This window comes from Rhinopithecus bieti, unplaced genomic scaffold, assembly GCF_001698545.2.
Source record: "Rhinopithecus bieti isolate Rb0 unplaced genomic scaffold, ASM169854v2 scaffold_9420, whole genome shotgun sequence".
Lineage (NCBI taxonomy): Eukaryota > Metazoa > Chordata > Mammalia > Primates > Cercopithecidae > Rhinopithecus > Rhinopithecus bieti.
In genome coordinates, this window is record NW_016806134.1 from 525,834 (window position 1) to 545,047 (window position 19,214).

At 36.2% G+C, this 19,214-nt stretch overlaps 1 protein-coding gene across 1 annotated transcript in view; it reads left to right on the top strand.

Annotated features, from left to right (window-relative positions):
- Positions 1–17,576, top strand: part of CFH (complement factor H) — a 112,337-nt gene extending 94,761 nt beyond the window's left edge. The window contains exons 16-21 of the mRNA XM_017874831.1: positions 8,292–8,474; positions 8,942–9,127; positions 12,103–12,276; positions 13,364–13,540; positions 14,940–15,116; positions 17,308–17,576. Coding sequence (XP_017730320.1) covers positions 8,292–8,474; positions 8,942–9,127; positions 12,103–12,276; positions 13,364–13,540; positions 14,940–15,116; positions 17,308–17,561 — 1,151 coding nt within the window. The 3' untranslated portion in view covers positions 17,562–17,576. The remainder of the gene's footprint in view (positions 1–8,291; positions 8,475–8,941; positions 9,128–12,102; positions 12,277–13,363; positions 13,541–14,939; positions 15,117–17,307) is intronic.
- The last annotated feature ends 1,638 nt before the right edge of the window (positions 17,577–19,214 follow it).

The window sequence follows — 19,214 nt, forward strand, 5'->3', positions numbered from 1 at the left end:
TTTTCTTCTTTATTAGTATTAATAGCAGTCTATCAATTTTGTTGATCTTTTCAAAAAACCAGCTCCTGGATTCATTGATTTTTTCAAGGGTTTTTTGTGTCTTTATCTCCTTCAGTTCTGCTCTGATCTTAGTTATTTCTTGCCTTCTGCTAGCTTTTGAATGTGTTTACTCTTGCTTCTCTAGTTCTTTTAATTGTGATGTTAGGGTGTCACTTTTAGATCTTTCCTGCATTCTCTTGTGGGCATTTAGTGCTATAAATTTCTCTCTACACACTGCTTTAAATGTGTCCCAGAGATTCTGGTATGTTGTATCATTGTTCTCATTGGTTTCAAAGAACATCTTTATTTCTGCCTTCATTTCGTTATGTACCCAGTAGTCATTCGGGATCAGGTTGTTCAGTTTCCATGTAGTTGAGTGGTTTAGATTGAGTTTCTTAGTCCTGAGTTCTAGTTTGATTGCCCTGTGGTCTGAGAGACAGTTTGCTATAATTTCTGTTCATTTACATTTGCTGAGGAGTGCTTTACTTCCAATTATGTGGTCAATTTTGGAATAAGTGTGATGTGGTATTGTGAGAAGAATGTATATTGTGTTGATTTGGGGTGGAGAGTTCTATAGATGTCTATTAGGTCTGCTTGGTGCAGAACTCAGTTCAATTCCTGGATATCCTTGTTAACTTTCTGTCTCGTTGATCTGTCTAATGTTGACAGTAGGGTGTTAAAGTCTCCCATTATTATTGTGTGGGAGTCTAAGTCTCTGTAAGTCTCTAAGGACTTGCTTTATGAATTTGGGTGCTCCTGTATTGGGTGCATATATATTTAGGATAGTTAGCTCTTCCTGTTGAATTGATCCCTTTACCATTATGTAATGGCCTTCTTCTTTGTCTCTTTTGATCTTTGTTAGTTTAAAGCGTGTTTTATCGGAGACTAGGATTGCAACTCTTTTTTTTTTTTGTTTTCCTTTACTTGGTTGATCTTCCTCCATTCCTTTGTTTTGAGCCTATGTGTGTCTCTGCATGTGATATGGGTCTCCTGAATACAGCAAACTGATGGGTCTTGTCTCTTTATCCAATTTGCCAGTCTGTGTCTTTTAATTGGACCATTTAGTCCATTTACATTTAAGGTTAATATTTTTATGTGTGAACTTGATAGTGTCATTATGATATTAGCTGGTTATTTTCCTCGTTATTTGATGCAGTTTCTCCCTAGCATCGATGGTCTTTACATTTTGGCATGTTTTTGTAATGACTGGTACCAGTTGTTCCTTTCCATGTTTAGTGCTTCCTTCAGGAACTCTTGTCGGGTAGGCCTGGTGGTGCCAACATCTCTAAGCATTTGCTTGTCTGTAAAAGATTTTATTTCTCCATCACTTATGTAACTTAGTTTGGCTGGATATGAAATTCTGGGTTGAAAATTTTTTTTTTAAGAATGTTGAATATTGGCCCCCACTCTCTTCTGGCTTGTAGAGTTTCTACTGAGAGAGCTGCTGTTAGTCTGATGGGCTTCCCTTTGTGTGTTATCTGATCTTTCTCTCTGGCTGCCCTTAACATTTTTTCCTTGATTTCAACTTTGGTGAACCTGACAGTTATGTGTGTTGTAGTTGCTCTTCTCGAGGAGTGTCTTTGTGGCATTCTCTGTATTTCCTGAATTTGAATGTTATCCTGCCTTGCTAGTTTGGGAAATTTCTCCTGGATAATATCCTGCAGAGTTTTTTCCAACTTGATTCCATTCTCCCCGTCACTTTCAGGCACACCAATCAGACGTAGATTTGGTATTTTCACATAATCCCATATTTCTTGGAGGCTTTGTTCATTTCTTTTTACTCTTTTTTCTCTAAGCTTTTCTTCTCGCTTCATTTCATTCCTTTCATCTTCAATCTCTGATACTCTTTCTTCCAGTTGATTGAGTCAGTTACTGAAGCTTGTGCTTTTTTCACCTAGTTCTCATGTCATGTTTTTCATCTCTATCAGTTCATTTATGGACTTCTCTGCATTGGTTATTCTAGTTATCCATTCTTTCATTCTTTTTTTAAGGTTTTTAGTTTCTTTGCGCTGGGTATGTAATTCCTCCTTTAGCACTGAGAAGTTTGATCGACTGAAGCCTTCTTCTCTCAACTTGTCAAGGTCATTCTCCATCCAGCTTTGTTCCATTGCTGGCAAGGTGCTGCATTCCTTTGGAGGGGGAGATGCACTCTGATTTTTTGAATTTCCAGCTTTTCTGCACTGTTTTTTCACCATCTTTGTGGTTTTATCTGCCTTTGGTCTTTGATGATGGTGACTTACTGATGGGGTTTTGGTGTGGGTGTCCTTTCTCTTTGTTAGCTTTCCTTTTAACAGTCAGGACCCTCAGCTGCAGGTCTGTTGGAGTTTGCTTGAGGTCCACTCCAGACCCTGTTTGCCTGGGTATCAGCAGCAGAGGCTGCAGAAGATAGAATATTGCTGAACAGTAAGTGTTGCTGTCTGATTCTTGCTCTGAAAGCTTCATCTCAGAGGTGTACCCAGTCGTGTGAAGTGTGAGGTGTTGGTCTGCACCTAGTGGGGGATGTCTCCTAGTTAAGCTACTCAGGGGTCAGGGACCCACTTTAGCAGGCAGTCTGTCCATTCTCACATCTCAACCTCTGTGCTGGGAGAACCACTGCTCTCTTGAAAGCTGTCAGACAGGGATATTAACATCTGCAGAGGTTTCTGCTGCTTTTTGTTTAGCTATGCCCTGTCCCCAGAGGTGGAGTCTACAGAGGCAGGCTGGCCTCCATGAGCTGTGGTGGGCTCCACCCAGTTTGAGTCCCTGGCGACTTTGTTTACCTACTTAAGCCTCAGCAATGTTGGGCACCCCTCCCCCAGCTTAGCTGCCACCTTGCAGGTAGATCTCAGACTGCTGTGCTAGCAATGAGGGAGGCTCTGTGGGCATGGAACCCTCCAGCCAGGCATGAGGTATAATCTCCTGGTGTGCCATTTGTTAAGACCCTTGGTAAAGCACAGTATTAGGGTGGTAGTTACCCGATTTTCCAGGTGTTGTGTGTCTCAGCTTCCCTTGGCTAGGAAAAGGAATTCCCTTCCCCCTTGTGCTTACCAGGTGAGGCAATGCCTCACCCTGTGTCAGCTCTCACTGGTTCGACTGCACCCACTGACCTGCACCAACTGTCTGACACACCCCAGTGAGATGAACCCAGTACCTCAGTTGAAAATGCAAAAGTCAACCATCTTCTGTGTTGCTCATGCTGGGAACTGGAGGCTGGAGCTGTTCCTATTTGGCCATCTTGGGTGCTTCCAGCTTTTTTCAATCTCAGAAAGCCTTTATCACCCTTTTGTTTTTAAGACAGAATAGTGGAATCTAGAATTATTGATTGGCAGTTATTTTCTTTCAGAATTTTGAGTGTATCTTTCCACTTCCTTATGGCCTGCAAGGTTTCTGTTGAGTAATCCACTAATAGTCTTGTGGAAATTCCATTTTATGTAACCATTCAATTTTCACTGGCTTTTTTCAACAGTTCATCTATAAATTTTGACAATTTGATTGTGTTATGTCTTTAAATGACTATCTTTTATTAAACTTATTTGATATCCTTTGAGATTTCTGGATGTGAGTTTCTATTTCTTTCCCAGTTGTTGAAAGTTCTCTATCATTGTTTTTTCGAATATATTTTCTGTATTTTTGTGTCTCTTTCTATTTTTAACGTGCTGATAATGCATACATTATTCCACATGGTGATATTTCATCTGGATCTTAAGCTGTCTTCACTTTATTTATTTATTTATTTAGGTTCTCAGATTCTATGATTCTCAGTAATTTGCCTTCAAGTTCACTAATTCCTTCTTCTACTTCATCTGATCTACTGATGCATACCTCTTTAAAACTTTTCCATTCAGTTATAGTATTCTCAAATTTGTTATTTTTGTTTGGTATTTTAAAAAATACTTTCTACCTCTTTGTTGAAGTAGTTAATTTGTTTTTACATTGCTCTCTTGGTCTCAGTGAATATCTTTATGACCATTATTTTGAATTCCTTCTTGAGTAAAACACCTATATCCATTTTCCTCAAGTTAATTTCTGGAGACTCATTTTGTTTTTTTGTTTGGAGTATATTCTCTTGTTTCTTTATTTCCTTTAACTCACTATGTTTCTATGCAATAGATAAGACAATGGCCTTTCTCAGTCTCATCAGACTGGCTTCATATAGGAGAAAGATCTCACTAATTTTTCCAGCCAGAGATTTTCATGTGCCTCTCAAGTCTTTGTTCAGACTGCTGTCTCCTAGTTTTGGTGCCCCCCTGGAGGTTAGAATGCACCACATCTTTTCAGGACTTGGTACCAATAAGTTAGGAGCCAGGCTGTCTAGATGTAGCTGAAAATACTGAGGACTTGGCTGTGTATTTACTTCTTTCTACTTTCATAGTGAAAGTGAATGTACATGTTAATCTCTCACTCTCTCTGTATTACACCAAGTAAAGAATCTGTGGCAAATGCCTGTACTAATATTCAGGCTGCATACTCTGCTCCTGAAGAGGTAGGTGCTTGAAATGAGTCCATTGTATTACCAGCTTTTTGTATTCTGAGATGTAGGGCCTTTCAGGAATGCAAATCTCTATCATCTCCCAGTGTGAGTTTGTTAAGGAGACAATCTCTTGAGTCGGAGCTATAGAAGTAATGACATTTGAATGCATGTCTAAACTTGGCCCAGGAAGAATGAATAAATCTGATTTTATCATTGGGGTGAGACTCATGAAGTGCCAAACTTTAGATTTGGCTGCAGGAAGATTACTGTTTGTTTGCATCATTACATGCCTTGTGCAAGCTCGCTAGAAGCCAGTTCCTTAAGTAGCCAGTGGAAGTATGTGCCCTAAGCCGTTTCTACAGAGAAATGGATATTGAACTTTCTCTTCCCTTTTCTTCACTGCTCCAGTTTGGCATAGTGTCTGGAGTTTTTACATAGCATTTTAAGACTACCTATTTGCTTTAAGATCTATGGAAACTGCTATTTTTCTAATATCATCTGCTGTGAGAATTAAGAGTTTTAAGAGGAGTCCTTTTGGTGGTAACTGTAAAGGTTGCAGCACTTGATGAATGACATAAACCTTTTGAGGATAAACAGGGAGCTGCATTTTAAAAACCTTTTCTCTGCACTGCTCTTGGGCAATGAAGCTCCTGGAAGTGCTTACACACCCATAAAAAACTGCCATTTCTTTTTTCTGTGTTCTAGATAGACTCTGGATATATTTTGTGTCCTCTACTCCCAGAACTAAGAGCTTTAGGATACAGTCCCTGAATGAAAGTTGTAAAAGTTAGAGCACTCAAGTTTTGTGTGGACAAACTTGTTCTAAGAGCGATTAATATACCTGGATTTGTCACTGGGGTGAGTCATGGGAACCGGCTAGAGAAGTGCCTGATGCAAGTTCGTTATAATCCAGACTGCAACTTTTTTAGAATTCAGACTTCAGCCCCTTCTCTGAACTGCTATTAAGGAATGAAATTTCTGGAAGCTCTTCAGCACTTGTATCATACCACTGTTTTTCCTGTGATCTAGAGAGACTCTCATGTGTCTAATCTCCTCTGCTTCCAAAATTAGTGAATTAAAGGCCAAAGAACAGGAAAGTTAAACTTTGGATGCTTTATGTGAGATCCATAAACTCCTCTCCACAAGGAGAAATTGGGTTTTTTGAGATTCCTTTTCTAATTGTGTGGTACAGTGAACAAGGCTGGGGTCCATGATCCGTTGTGTTGTAACTTTTCTTACTTGTTCAATGTGAATGTTTTCTTTCTTGCCTGGTAAGTAGGAGTCCCTTTATTGGTCTTTGATTTTCTTTCAGAAGGAGTTCATTCATGAGTAGATATCTGTTTAGGACATTCTTGGATGGAAGAAGAGTCAGGAGCTTCCACTTCTGCCATGTTGCTGACATCACCCCCTACCTAGCTCTTTATTTTACTCCCAGGAAACTAGAGTATTGCAGGTATCATTAAGTGCTCCTACCCAAGCGAGAGAGAAACCAGTACTTTAGAATGCTTCCCAAAAAGCTAGGATGATAAATATTTCGTTAACTCTTACCTTTCCTCTCTGAGGGAGAAGCAGCCAAAATACATTGTTCTCTGTTTACTTTAGGGGGGTTGCAGGAGGCTCTGAACTGGTTTCTTGATTTCTCGTAAAGGGAATTGTTTCCAGTATCGTCATTGAATCAGTGTGCCTGTGCGGGGGAGAGTGGTGACTCCTATGTTGCCATCTTGCTGATGTCACTGCCCTCTTTCATACTCAATATTGATCATTTTAAAATCTTGATCATTGTTTTACTTTGTCCTCAATTTTATTAATATTTCCAAAAACCAATTTTAATACCTTTAAATTTTCTCCATTGCTCTCTATTTTTTAGCTTTCTTATATTTTATTAATTTTAGCTTTGTTAATTTTCTCCCTTTTCTATGTTTCTTTGTCTGTTTTCTCTTCTTCACTGATTTTATTGTTTTCTTCCTTCTAATGATTTCAATTTTAATTTCACTTCTCTCAATCTTAGGGTGAAAAATGAAAACATGGTCATAAAATATCATACTTTGAAAATATAAAACTTTAAAGCTCCAACCTTTTAAGCACTGCTTTAGCTGTGTTCCAAAATGTTACACATGTCTGTGTGTGTGTGTGTGCGTGTGTGTATGTTCTGTGTGTTGGGAGACAGAGAGAGAGAGCTCATTTTTATTTGATTTGAAATATTTTCTCATTTGTCTTGTGGTTTGTCTGTTGATGATCAATTATATAGAAGTTTATTGTTTAATGTCAAAATATTTGTTGTATCTAGATAAGTGATTTTTTTCTGGTTTCTAATTTAATGCTGTGTGAAAGAATACTGGGAAATTTTCAATATTTTGAAACACTCAGTTTTTTAATTGCACAGCACATAGTCTACCTTGCTGATGGTTCTATTTACAAATAAAAATATGCATACACACTAAATGTAGAATTAGGCTATACTGGGTCACAATGTTCTTTAAATTTATTTGCCCATCTCACAAATTTGTTAAATAATTTCTTTCTCAATTGCTTACTATCAGAAAATACTTTAAATTAAATAATAATGGTTGTGGTACACATTAAAATCAATGGGATACAGCTGAAACAGAGATCTAGAAGGTAGATGGGAATATACACCTAACAAAAATAGAAGGAAAGAATCATTCAAGCATAAATAGTTGATCATTAATCTTAAGAAAATAAATTGATGAGAATGTTGAAAACATATTAAAATATTGAAAACCAGAAATAGGCAAAATACTTTTGATAAATATGAAATACTTTAATTATCATAGGTGAAAAAAGAAAACTTGACATTACCAATAACCTTTAATGAAGTTTTATTCACCCAAACATCTCCCTGAATTGATAACAAAATGTCAGACTCTTGAAATCATTGCCATAATTTCCTGGAGTATGCTGACAGAAAGCTTTAGGTGAAGTAGAGCATACTCTATGATAGGAGAAAATAAGATCAAGGGATAATAAAGTGCTGAATGCTGCCAGATGCTTCTAAACTCCCCCGTCAAACAGAACATGCTTCATTTTCATATTATGAAAAAATAAGATATTTCTGGTGTATCACAGTTTAACAAGAGCTTAACTGTGAGCTTACAAAGGTGTCTTTATATGTGATTATATAACTAAAGCCAGGCTGTGCAATGCATTAAACTGGGTGCATAACATCCATTTAAATATACCTAAACAGTACAGATAAGCTAGAAAATAAAAATTCTATTGGAGTTTCAAGTTTTAAATAGCACACTATAAATACTAATGATTATATTTAATGCTTATATTGGCCAAGTGTCAGTACCAAATTGATTATTAACTAAATATAATTCTACTTCTGGCTAATAAGATTCCATTGGCAGAAAATTTGTGAGGGTTTTAATCCAATCCTAATGTATTTGGTCATATATATCAATTTTTATTTAATACATGTACTTAAGAGTGTGTAATTCTATTAAAACTTTCTAAAGGCTCAAAATAATTGAAATTGATATTACATAAATTATGCAAAATTTGTTAAACAAAATATATACAAAAAAACTACAAGAAAGTCTATGAGAATACAAGCCAAAAGTTCCATTGTTTAATGTAACTGTTACACAGTTGAAAAGTATAATATCTACATAAAAGAACATCATAATTAATATGTGATAATTTATGAAACATAGTTATTGAATTTTCTATTGATTCTATTTTAATCATATAAATTGTTATTTTAAACTAAAAGCCTAATTTTAATATTTTATGTTTAATTTTATTATAAAATTAATTATATTTTAATATTTTTTAGTGGCACAAATACAATTATGCCCACCTCCACCTCAGATTCCCAATTCTCGCAATATGACAACCACATTGAATTATCGGGATGGAGAAAAAGTATCTCTTCTTTGCCAAGAAAATTATCTAATTAAAGAAGGAGAAGAAATTACATGCCAAGATGGAAGATGGCAGTCAATACCACACTGTGTTGGTCAGTAGTGTGTAATTTATTTTACATAATTCTTTCAAATGAGGTTAATATTCTCTTGTGCTTCATGTAAACAAGAGAGAAGTTCTTTCTCTATATCTGTTACTTTATCCTGACAAAATAAATTAGGACCTAGGCACATCAATCAATCACCACTCTTTCAATTTTTTGAACAAAATGAAGCCAAATGTTTGGAATATTTTGTAAATATTAGATAACATTTCCATTTATGCATATTTTAATTGTCATGATGAACAAGACATGAATGAAGAGGATTATTGAACAAGAGGATGGTAACATATATATGGTAGAGGAATGTATCTTTGCAAGTTTCTAATAAGTTTTTGTTTTTAAATAATTTTATTTGTTCAAATTATACTCACTTTAGAATCCAAAATAGTGTTTGATTTTATATGTCAATTTAAGTATCTTATTTGTTTTTGAGCCTTTGATTTTCATTCTTCATTTAGAAAAAATTCCATGTTCACAACCACCTCAGATAGAGCATGGAACAATTAATTCATCCAGGTCTTCACAAGAAAGTTATGCACATGGGACTAAATTGAGTTATACTTGTGAATATGGTTTCTGGCTATCTGAAGAAAATGAAATAACATGCTACATGGGAAAATGGAGTACTCCACCTCAGTGTGAAGGTTAGGACAATATGAATACTCAATTTCTGCTTACAGTAGAATTCATTAAAAATAATCTCTTGTTATCAAATGAGGGGAAAGAATAATTGAGATTACTGACTATATAAAATTATGTATGCATTATGCCATTAAAATACTTTTTACATGATGGAATCTACTCTATTTATGTTAATTTTATTTGTTCATGGTAGAGTCACTATTTATACTGGCATTAAAAATTAATATCTAGTGAAATTAAACTTGTCTGTATTATTCTCATACTGCCATAAAGGACTGCTCAACAATGGGTAATTTATATATATATATATAAGTTTAATTGGCTCACTGTTCTGCATGGCTGAGGAGGTCTTAGGAAACTTACAATCATGGTGGTAGGAGAAGCAAATGCATGATGGCAGGAAGGAGAAGTTCTGACCAAAGAGGGAAAAGCCCCTTATAGAACCATTAGATCTCATGAGAACACACTCACTATCCCAAGAACAAAAGCATGGGGGTAACTGCTCCCATTATTCAAGTATCTTCTACTGGGTCCCTCACACAAAACGTGGAGATCATGGGAACTACAATTCAAATTGATATTTGGTTGGGGATACAGTCAAATCCTATCATTCCACTGTGTCCCATACCAAGTCTCTTGTCCTCACAATTCAAAACACAATCATGCCTTCCCAACAGTCCCCCAAATCTTAACTTATTCCAGCATTAACTCAAAAGTTCATGTCCAAAGTCTCATCTGAGACAAGGCAAGTTCTTTCTGCCCATGAACCTGTAAAACCAAAGCAAGCTAGTTATTTCCTAGGTACAATGGGGGTACAGGCATTGGGTAAATGCTTCCATTCCAAAAGGGAGGAAATGGCTGAAACAAGGTGGCTACATGCCTGATGGAAGTCTGAAATTTAATAGGGTAGTCATTAAACCTTAAAGTTCCAAGATTATCTCCTTTGACTTCATGTCTCACATTCAGGTCATGCTGATGCAAGAGGTGGGCTCTCACAGCCTTGGGCAGATGTGGCTTTGTCCCCCTCCTGGCTGCTTTCATGGGCTTGCATTGAGTGTCTGTGGCTTTTCCAGGAGCATAGTGCAAGCTATCAATAGATCTACTATTCTGGGGTTTCAAAAATTGTGCCCCTGTTCTCACAGCTCCACAAGACAGTGCCCCAGTGGGGACTCTGTGTGAGGGCTCTGACCCCAGGTTTCCTTTTCTCAATGGCTTACCAGAGGTTCTCTATGTGGGCCCAACCCTGCGGCAAACTTCTGCCTGTACATCCAGGTATTTTCGTATATCCTCTGCAACCTAGTTATAGGTTCCCAAACCTCAATTCTTGACTTGTGTGCACCCACAAGGCCAAGACTACATGTAATCCACCAAGGCTTGGGGTTTTCACCCACTGAGGCAATGGACCAAGCTGCATGTTAGCCCCTTTTAGCCACAGCTGGAGCTGAAGCAGCTGGGATACAGGACACCATGTCCTCAGGCTACATAGAGCAGCAGGGATCTGATCCAGGTCCATTAAACCATTTTTCCCTCCTGGGCTTCTGGGTATGTGATGGGTGGGGGTGGCATGAAGGCCTCAGACATGCCCTGGAAATATTTTCCCCATTGTCTTGGTGATTAACATTTGGCTTCTTATTATTTTTGCAAATTTCTGCAGCAGGCTTGAATTTCTCTCCAGAAAATGAAGTTTTATTTTCTATTACATTTACAGGCTGCAAATTTTTCAAACTTTTATGCTCTGCTTCCTCTTGAGCTCTTTGCCACTTAGAAATTTATTCTGCCATATACCCTAAATCATCTCTCTCAAGTTCAAAGTTCCACAGATCTCTAGGGCAGGGCAATATGCCACCAGTCTCTTAGCATAACAGGAGTGATCTATACTCCAGTTTCCAACAAGTTCCTCATCTTCATCTGAGACAACGTCATCCTGGACTTCATTGTCCATGTCACTATAAGCATTTTGGTCAAAGCCATTCAGCAAGCCTCTAGGAAGTGCCAAACGTTCCCACATCTTCTTGTCTTCTGAGCCCTCCAATTCCCTAGGAAGTTCCAAACATTTTCACATTCTCCTGTCTCCTTCTGACCCCTCCAAATTGTTCTAACCCCTGCCTGTTATCCAGTTCCAAAGTTGCTTCCACATTTTGGTTATCTTTACAGCAACACCCTACTCTCTGCAGTACCAATTTACTGTATTAGTCTGTTATCATACTGCTCTAAAGAACTACCAAAGACTGCATAATTTATAAAGGAAAGAGGTGCAATTGACTCACAATTCCACAAGGCTGGGAGGCCTCAGGAAACTTATGACCATGGTGGAAGGGTAAGCAAACATGTCCTTCTTCACATGATGACAGGAAGGAGAAGTGCAAAGAAAAGGCAGAAAAGCTCCTTATAAAACCATCAGATCTCAGGAGAACTCATGCAGTATCATGAGAACAGCAGCAGAGGAATAATCGCCTTGATGATTCCATTTTCTCCCATCGGGTCCCATCCACAACACATAAGGATTATGACAATTGCAATTCAAGATGAGATTTGAGTGGGGACACAGCCAAACCTGTTCTGCAAGTTGTCATGTTTGCTTTGCCACTATGTTTTAAAACTTCTTTTACATCCTTCCCACAATGCCCCTTCTGATTTTCTACAGTACATTATGTTTTACCTGGAACCGTTAAACCTCAATGTGTATCTTATTATCACTAGTAAGTTTACAGAGGCATTGCTTACCGAGACATTGAAGATATCTTTCTGAAATATATTGCTACTTTTAGTTTCAAGTCCTTCCTCAGTTGGTGACAGTCGGATAGATAGACAGACACCAGAAGGCTGGTTTTAGGAAACATTTGTGTACTTCTCTGTAATGTCATAGTAGCTCCTGTGTTGTATATTTTCAAATGAAACTACTTAATATAAAAACAGGCACATAAAATTAAATTTCTGAGTTAGTGAAACCTGAATTCATTGTTTTTTTATTTTTTAGGCCTTCCTTGTAAATCTCCACCTGAGATTTCTCATGGTGTTGTAGCTCACACGTCAGACAGTTTTCAGTATGGAGAAGAAGTTACGTACAAATGTTCTGAAGGTTTTGGAATTGATGGGCCTGCAATTGCAAAATGCTTAGGAGAAAAATGGTCTCGCCCTCCATCATGCATAAGTATGGTGTATTGAATTTTATTATATATATGATAAATATTCTTCATTCAAAGTGTAAGTCGTACCAATAAGAAAGAAAACAGTGACTCTAGAATTTCATAAGGTTTTCTTGAATATTCTAGATTGTTGTGGGAAATTATAACTCTAGTAATTAAAACATTTGACTTTATAAGCCAAATTGGTTCATTTTCACATCATCTTGTGTGAACTTTAAACATCCTCTGATGTATAGTCTCAGACTTCTCATCTCTGTTCTTAGGGCGCAGCTGCTTCTACTCATCAATCTCATCATTATTCAATCTTCTGTCAGTTTATCAACAATCTCCCTATAAGTATATTTTCTAAAATATTTACAAAATTATTATAAGTATTTCACATTTGGAGGGAGCAAAACATTTGGAAATAATACATACAATATATGCATAATTGGTGTATTATTCAGTTCTCACACTGCTGTAAAGAACTTCCTGAGACTGGGTAATTTATAAAAGAAAAAATTTTAATTGGTCACGGTTTTGCATGACTGAGGAGGGGTCATGAAACTTACAATTACCATTGAAGGGGAAGCAGGCACCTTCTTCACAAAGTGGCAGGAGAGAGAGGAGTGAGCGAAGGAGGAACTTCCAAACACTTATTAAACCATCAGATCTTGTGAGAACTCACTCACTATTATGAGAACAGCATGTGGGAAACTGCCTCCATGATCTAATCACCTCCCACCAGGTCTCTCTCTCAACACCTGGGGATTATAATTCAAGATGAGATTTGGGTGGGGACACAAAGCCTAACCATACCAGGTGGCAAATATGGACAAAAAATAATGTGAACCAAAAAATGTGTAATCTCAAGTGCTATGGCTACCAATATCTCTTGAGGCTTCTAATATCGTTCCTATCTTGTATTTTTAATAGATTTAGAAGAATTTAATGTAATTAAGAGAAAATGGTTAGTATATTTTCTCAAGTTAGAAAAATGTTGTACAGTATTCATTGATTCTATATATCGCTATTATTAGAATACATTACATTCATTGTATGTAACCTGTTTTTAAAGATTTACTGAACAAATACATATTTTTCCTATTTCAGAAACAGATTGTCTCAGTTTACCTAGCTTTGAAAATGCCATACCCATGGGAGAGAAGAAGGATTCATATAAGTCTGGTGAGCAAGTGACTTACACTTGTGCAACAAATTACAAAATGGATGGACCCAGTACTGTAACATGCATTAATAGCAGATGGACAGGAAGGCCAACATGCAGAGGTACTTTGATGAATTTTAAAAATTTATTTATGTAATGCATGGGCCCGGCCCAGTGACTCACGCCGGTAATCCCAACACTTTGGGAGGCCAAGGTAAGTGGATCACTTCAGGTCAGGAGTTCCAGACCAGCCTGGCCAACATGGTGAAAACCCATCTCTACTAGAAATACAAAAAAATTGTGGGGCATGGTGACATGCATCTGAAGTCCCAGCTACTCAGGAGGCTAAGGCAGGAGAATCACTTGAACCAGGGAGGTGAAGATTGAAGTGGACCAAGATTGCGCCACTACATTCCACCTAGGATGATAGAGCGAGATTCCATCTACAAAAAATAAATACATATAAAAATAAATATATAAGTACAATTTATTTATATAGACTGTCGTAGGCAATAAAATATAGAATTACCTCTAACATCATTAAAATGGACATAAATTAAGTTTCTAGGGCAGAACAAAATGGGCATATGCCTAAAAATAAAAAGATGGAACTGAGTATTTGATGATTAATCTTAGCTCAATAATTCTCAAAGTGTGATTGCTAAACCGGTGGCATCATCATCTTCTTGGAGATTGTTTGAAATGAAAGTAAAATTCCATGAGCTCATTCTAGACATACAGAATCAAAAGTCTCGAAATAGAACCCTGAAACTGTTTTACCAACCCCTTGAGGGAATTCTATGCACACTTCTGTGTGAGAAGCATTGCTATAGCCTGTTATTACTACACATGGACGTGAAACTCTCTGATGAATTTTGCGTTGTTCAGCATAGTATCCTTATTCTTTGGCAATTAAATTATCTGTAGTTATTTTTATTATTGTAGACTTATTTTCTTTTATTTTTCCACATCTCCAATTTGGATCCTTTGATTAACCATCCTTCATCTCTTTTAACTTGGGTCATTTTCAAAATGTGTTTTTAATTCTTTGCTTATTCGCTAAGAAAATGTCTATTTATGTTTATTTTTAAGAGGCTAAAATGTATAAGCAGAATGATTGCAAAGCACAATCCAATACCACATAATCTGTATATGCTTTTTGCATTTTATGAATTAATGTTAAATAAATAGAAATGATAATATTTATTGTACTCAAACTCAAAGAGAGATATCCAGGAAAACTTTCATTCACACGGGTTTCCAGAAGGAAAAAAAAAAGGTCTAACAATGTTCTAGCATAGGATGAAGAAGAAATTTAAAACATCAAAGCTTGTACCTTACAAAAAATAGTTTTATGTCTTTTCCTCAATGTTACATTTAAATTTCTCAAAATCAACAAAATGTTTGATAAGACATTATCTACTTATTTTAAATTCATCTTGAAATATATGTGTAATTGTATTAGTTGATTTGCTACTCAAAATGAACACGAGGTGGAACTACTTCTTTTTTCCTATTCAGACACTTCCTGTGTGAATCCTCCCAGAGTACAAAATGCTCATATAGTGTCGAGACAGATGAGTAAATATGCATCTGGTGAGAGAGTACGTTATGAATGTAGGAGCCCTTATGAAATGTTTGGAGATGAAGAAGTGATGTGTATAAATGGAAACTGGACAGAACCACCTCAATGCAAAGGCAGAGTATTATATTTCCTTTAATATTTTGGGGGAGTATAGCAAGGTTAAAATATGTTGATTTAAATTAAAAGAAGTAATTTTATTAATAGATTTTCAAATGCAAATAAAATGGTTGATGGTGCTTAAAATTCAATTCTTCTTGTCAACAGAGCACAAGTAATAGCGTATATTATTTTCGAGAAAGATTCTGCCAAATTAAAAGACTTGGAACCTGAAAAAAAAGTATCTTAAGCATTACAACACTTAGTTCTTCTCAGGAATACATGTAATAAAAGATACATTATGTGCATTTGACAGTCATAAGTGCTGTGCATTCTAAGATATGGAACAGGCAGTTGAAGAGAGATCATAGATTGTGATATAAATATGGGCATCTTCAGTATATGGATTTTATTTCAAGGTGTGTGACTGACTGTATTTATAATAAAAAGTCTAATCACATAGTCTTGGGTCATTCTAATATGTAGACATGAAGTAAGGGAAACCAACAAAGGAAATTGTATCTTACCCACTTTTATTTTTTAAAATTAATGTTTTGTCTATTTTTTTCACTATTTTACTTAGACTCTACCTATATTTTATATTGAAGTGAGTTTTCCATTCATAATCTGTTAACTGATGCACTTGGACCATTTACACTTAGAACAATTATTGATGCATAAGACTTAAGCCCCTGTCATTTATTTGTTTCTGTCTGTTTCCTCTCAGTTTCAGTTCTATTTCCCTATTCTTCTGTTTGGGGAAAATTATTAAAGAGATTAATTTTGATTCATATGTATTGTGTATTGTTTTTGAGTGTATCTCCTGTATAGCTTTTCTCCTCCTTTTAAAAAATTGTTGCTCTAGCTAATACTATATACATGTAATAATATATTACTGTCTACTGGTACTGACATTAAAATCTTCAATTGGAATATGGAAACTGTACTTTCATGTAGATCCATTTATACTCTCCACATTTTAAGTGTAAATGCCATTAGTATTTTCTGTACATACATTGAGCACCACATTAAACTTATTTGCTTCAAATATCAAACATAATGGAAAAAACTTATAAGGAAAAGATATCCTGTTATGTTTACTCCTCTTTTATCTATTGTAATATTCTATTTTTTTCAGTATCCTAAAGTCTCAAGCTCTTACTTTTATCATTTTATTTTAATTTGAAGAATTCCTTTACTTAATCTTTAGGCATAGGTCTACTGGAGAAAAATTCTCCTGGTTTCCTTGTCTCTAAGAATGTCAATATTTACCCCTTTACTTGTAAAGGATACTGTCACTGTATATAAAATTTGAAGTTGACAGTTCTTTAAACACTTGAAAGCTGTACCACATGGTTATGGATGAAAAGCTCACCATCACTGGAATTGTTGATCCCCTCGAGGAAAGGCATAGATTTGTATAGCTGCTTTCAAGATTTTTTTTTCTTTTTTTTTTTTAAGTAGTTTTTTTAAAAAATGTATACTGGTATAAATTCCAATGTGTTTATAATCTTTGGAGTTCACTCAACTTCTTAAATATAAGTTTATGCCTTATGGTAAAAATGGGAAGTTTTCAGGCATCACTTTATTTATTCATTTTCCAGCCCAATATTCTTTTTCTTCTATTTCTGCATCTGCATTATTTGTTGTATTTTTCTGAATGTCTCAGCTCAGTTTTTTGTTTTCAGTCTATTTTCAGAGCAGGAAATCTATATTGCTCTTTGTTCAAGTTCCCAGATTTATTTGGCTGTCAGCTCCCAATGTATTATTAAGTATATTCATTGTTTTAAAGAATTTTATCATGCTTTTCCATTTTATAATTCATATGGGATTTTAAAACCATTATCAATTTAAAACCTCTGTCCTTTAGTGTTACTACAAAGAATGTTGAATATAAAATAAGAAACGTCCTCAGTCATAGTTTTCTATGTTTAGCATATATTCATTCAGAAAGACGTTTCTTAATCCTTTTCCACTGTAAGGAACAATATGTCATAATGTTTTATGTCTTCTTTCAGTAGGAGAAAAGAACTTAAATACGTTACTTCCAGTTTAAATGGTTAAAATTTCTTCCAGGATTCATTTCTTTCAGCAGAAATCACAAAACTGTTCATATTATATAAAGTGCTGTGTTTGTATTTGCCTTATTTGAACTCATAGTTTGATTTCCTCTCACAATAAATTAAGTGATGAAATGATGTTTTTTAGATTCTACAGGAAAATGTGGCCCCCCTCCACCTATTGACAATGGAGATACTACTTCATTCCCATTGTCAGTATATGCTCCAGATTCATCAGTTGAGTACAAATGCCAGGACTTGTATCAACTTGAGGGTAACAAGCGAATAACATGTAGAAACGGACAATGGTCAGATCCACCAAAATGCTTACGTAAGTACTTTAATATCCACATGGACCCAGGAAAAATCAGTGTGATGGGTCTGAAATTTCACTCTTTGTAACAAAATAATCACAGATTATTGAACAACCATTCTGCTGAATGCTTGCCTACCAAATATTTATGTTAGAAAGTATAGAAATTTTTCTCTTTAGGGCTGAGCGCAGTGGCTCACATCTGTAATCCCAGCAGTTTGGGAGGCCGAGGTGGGCAGATCAGGAGGTCAGGAGATCGAGAACATCCTGGCTAACATGGTGAAACCCCATCTCTACTAAAAATACAAAATAATAATAATAATAACTGGGTATGGTGATGGACAACTGTAGTCCCAGATAGTCGGGAGTCTGAGGCAGGAAAATGGCATGAACATAGGATGCAGAGCTTTCAGTGAACCAAGATCGTGCCACTGTACTCCAGGCTGGGAGCAAGAATGAGACTCCATCTCATTAAAAACAAAAAATAAAGAGAAGTTTAGAGAAACAAGAGTAAAAAGAAATGAACAAAACCTCCAAGAAATAAAGGAATATGTGAAAAGGCCAAATCTACATCTGTCTGGTGTACCTGAAAGTGACAGGGAGAATGGAACCAAGTTGGAAAACACTCTGCAGGATATTATGCAAGAGAACTTCCCCAACCTAGCAGGGCAGGCCAATATTCAAATTCAGGAAATACAGAGAATGCCACTAAGATAATCCTTGAGAAGAGCAACTCCAACACATATAATTGTCAGACTCACCAAAGTTGAAATGAAGGAAAACATGTTAACGGCAGCCAGAGAGAAAGGTCGGGTTACCCACAAAGGGAAGCCCACCAGCCTAACAGCAGATCTCTCAGCAGAAACTCTACAAGCTAGAAGAGAGTGGGGGCTAACATTCAACATTCTTAAAGGAAAGAATTTTCAAACCAGAATTCCATATCCAGCCAAACTAAGTTTCGTAAGTGAAGGAGAAATAAAATCCTTTACAGACAAGCAAATGCTTAGAGATGTTGGCACCACCAGGCCTGCCTACAAGAGCTCCTGAAGGAAGCACTAAACATGGAAAGGAACAACTGGTACCAGCCATTGCAAAAACATGCCAAAATGTAAAGACCATCAATGCTAGGAAGAAACTGCATCAACTAATGAGCAAAATAACCAGCTAATATCACAATGACAGGATCAAGTTCACACATAACAATATTAACCTTAAATGTAAATGGACTAAATGGTCCAATTAAAAGACACAGACTGGCAAATTGGATAAAGAGTCAAGACCCATCAGTTTGCTGTATTCAGAAGACCCATCTCACACGCAGAGACACACATATGCTCAAAATAAAGAGATAGAGGAAGATCTACCAAGCAAATAGAAAACAAAAAAAGGGCAGGGATTGCAATCCTAGTCTCTGATAACACAGAATTTAAAGCAACAAAAATGAAAAGAGACAAAGAAGGCCATTACATAATGGTAAAGGGATCAGCTCAAAAAGAAGAGCTAACTATCCTAAATATACATGCACCCGATACAGGAGCACCCAGATTCATAAAGCAAGTCCTTAGAGACTTACAAAGAGACTTAGACTCCCACAAAATAATGGGAGATTTTGACACACTACTGTCAACATTACATCAATGAGGCAGAAAGTTAACAAGGATATCTGGGAATTGAACTCATCTCTGCACCAAGCAGACCTAATAGACATCTATAGAACTCTCCACCCCAAATCAACAGAATAT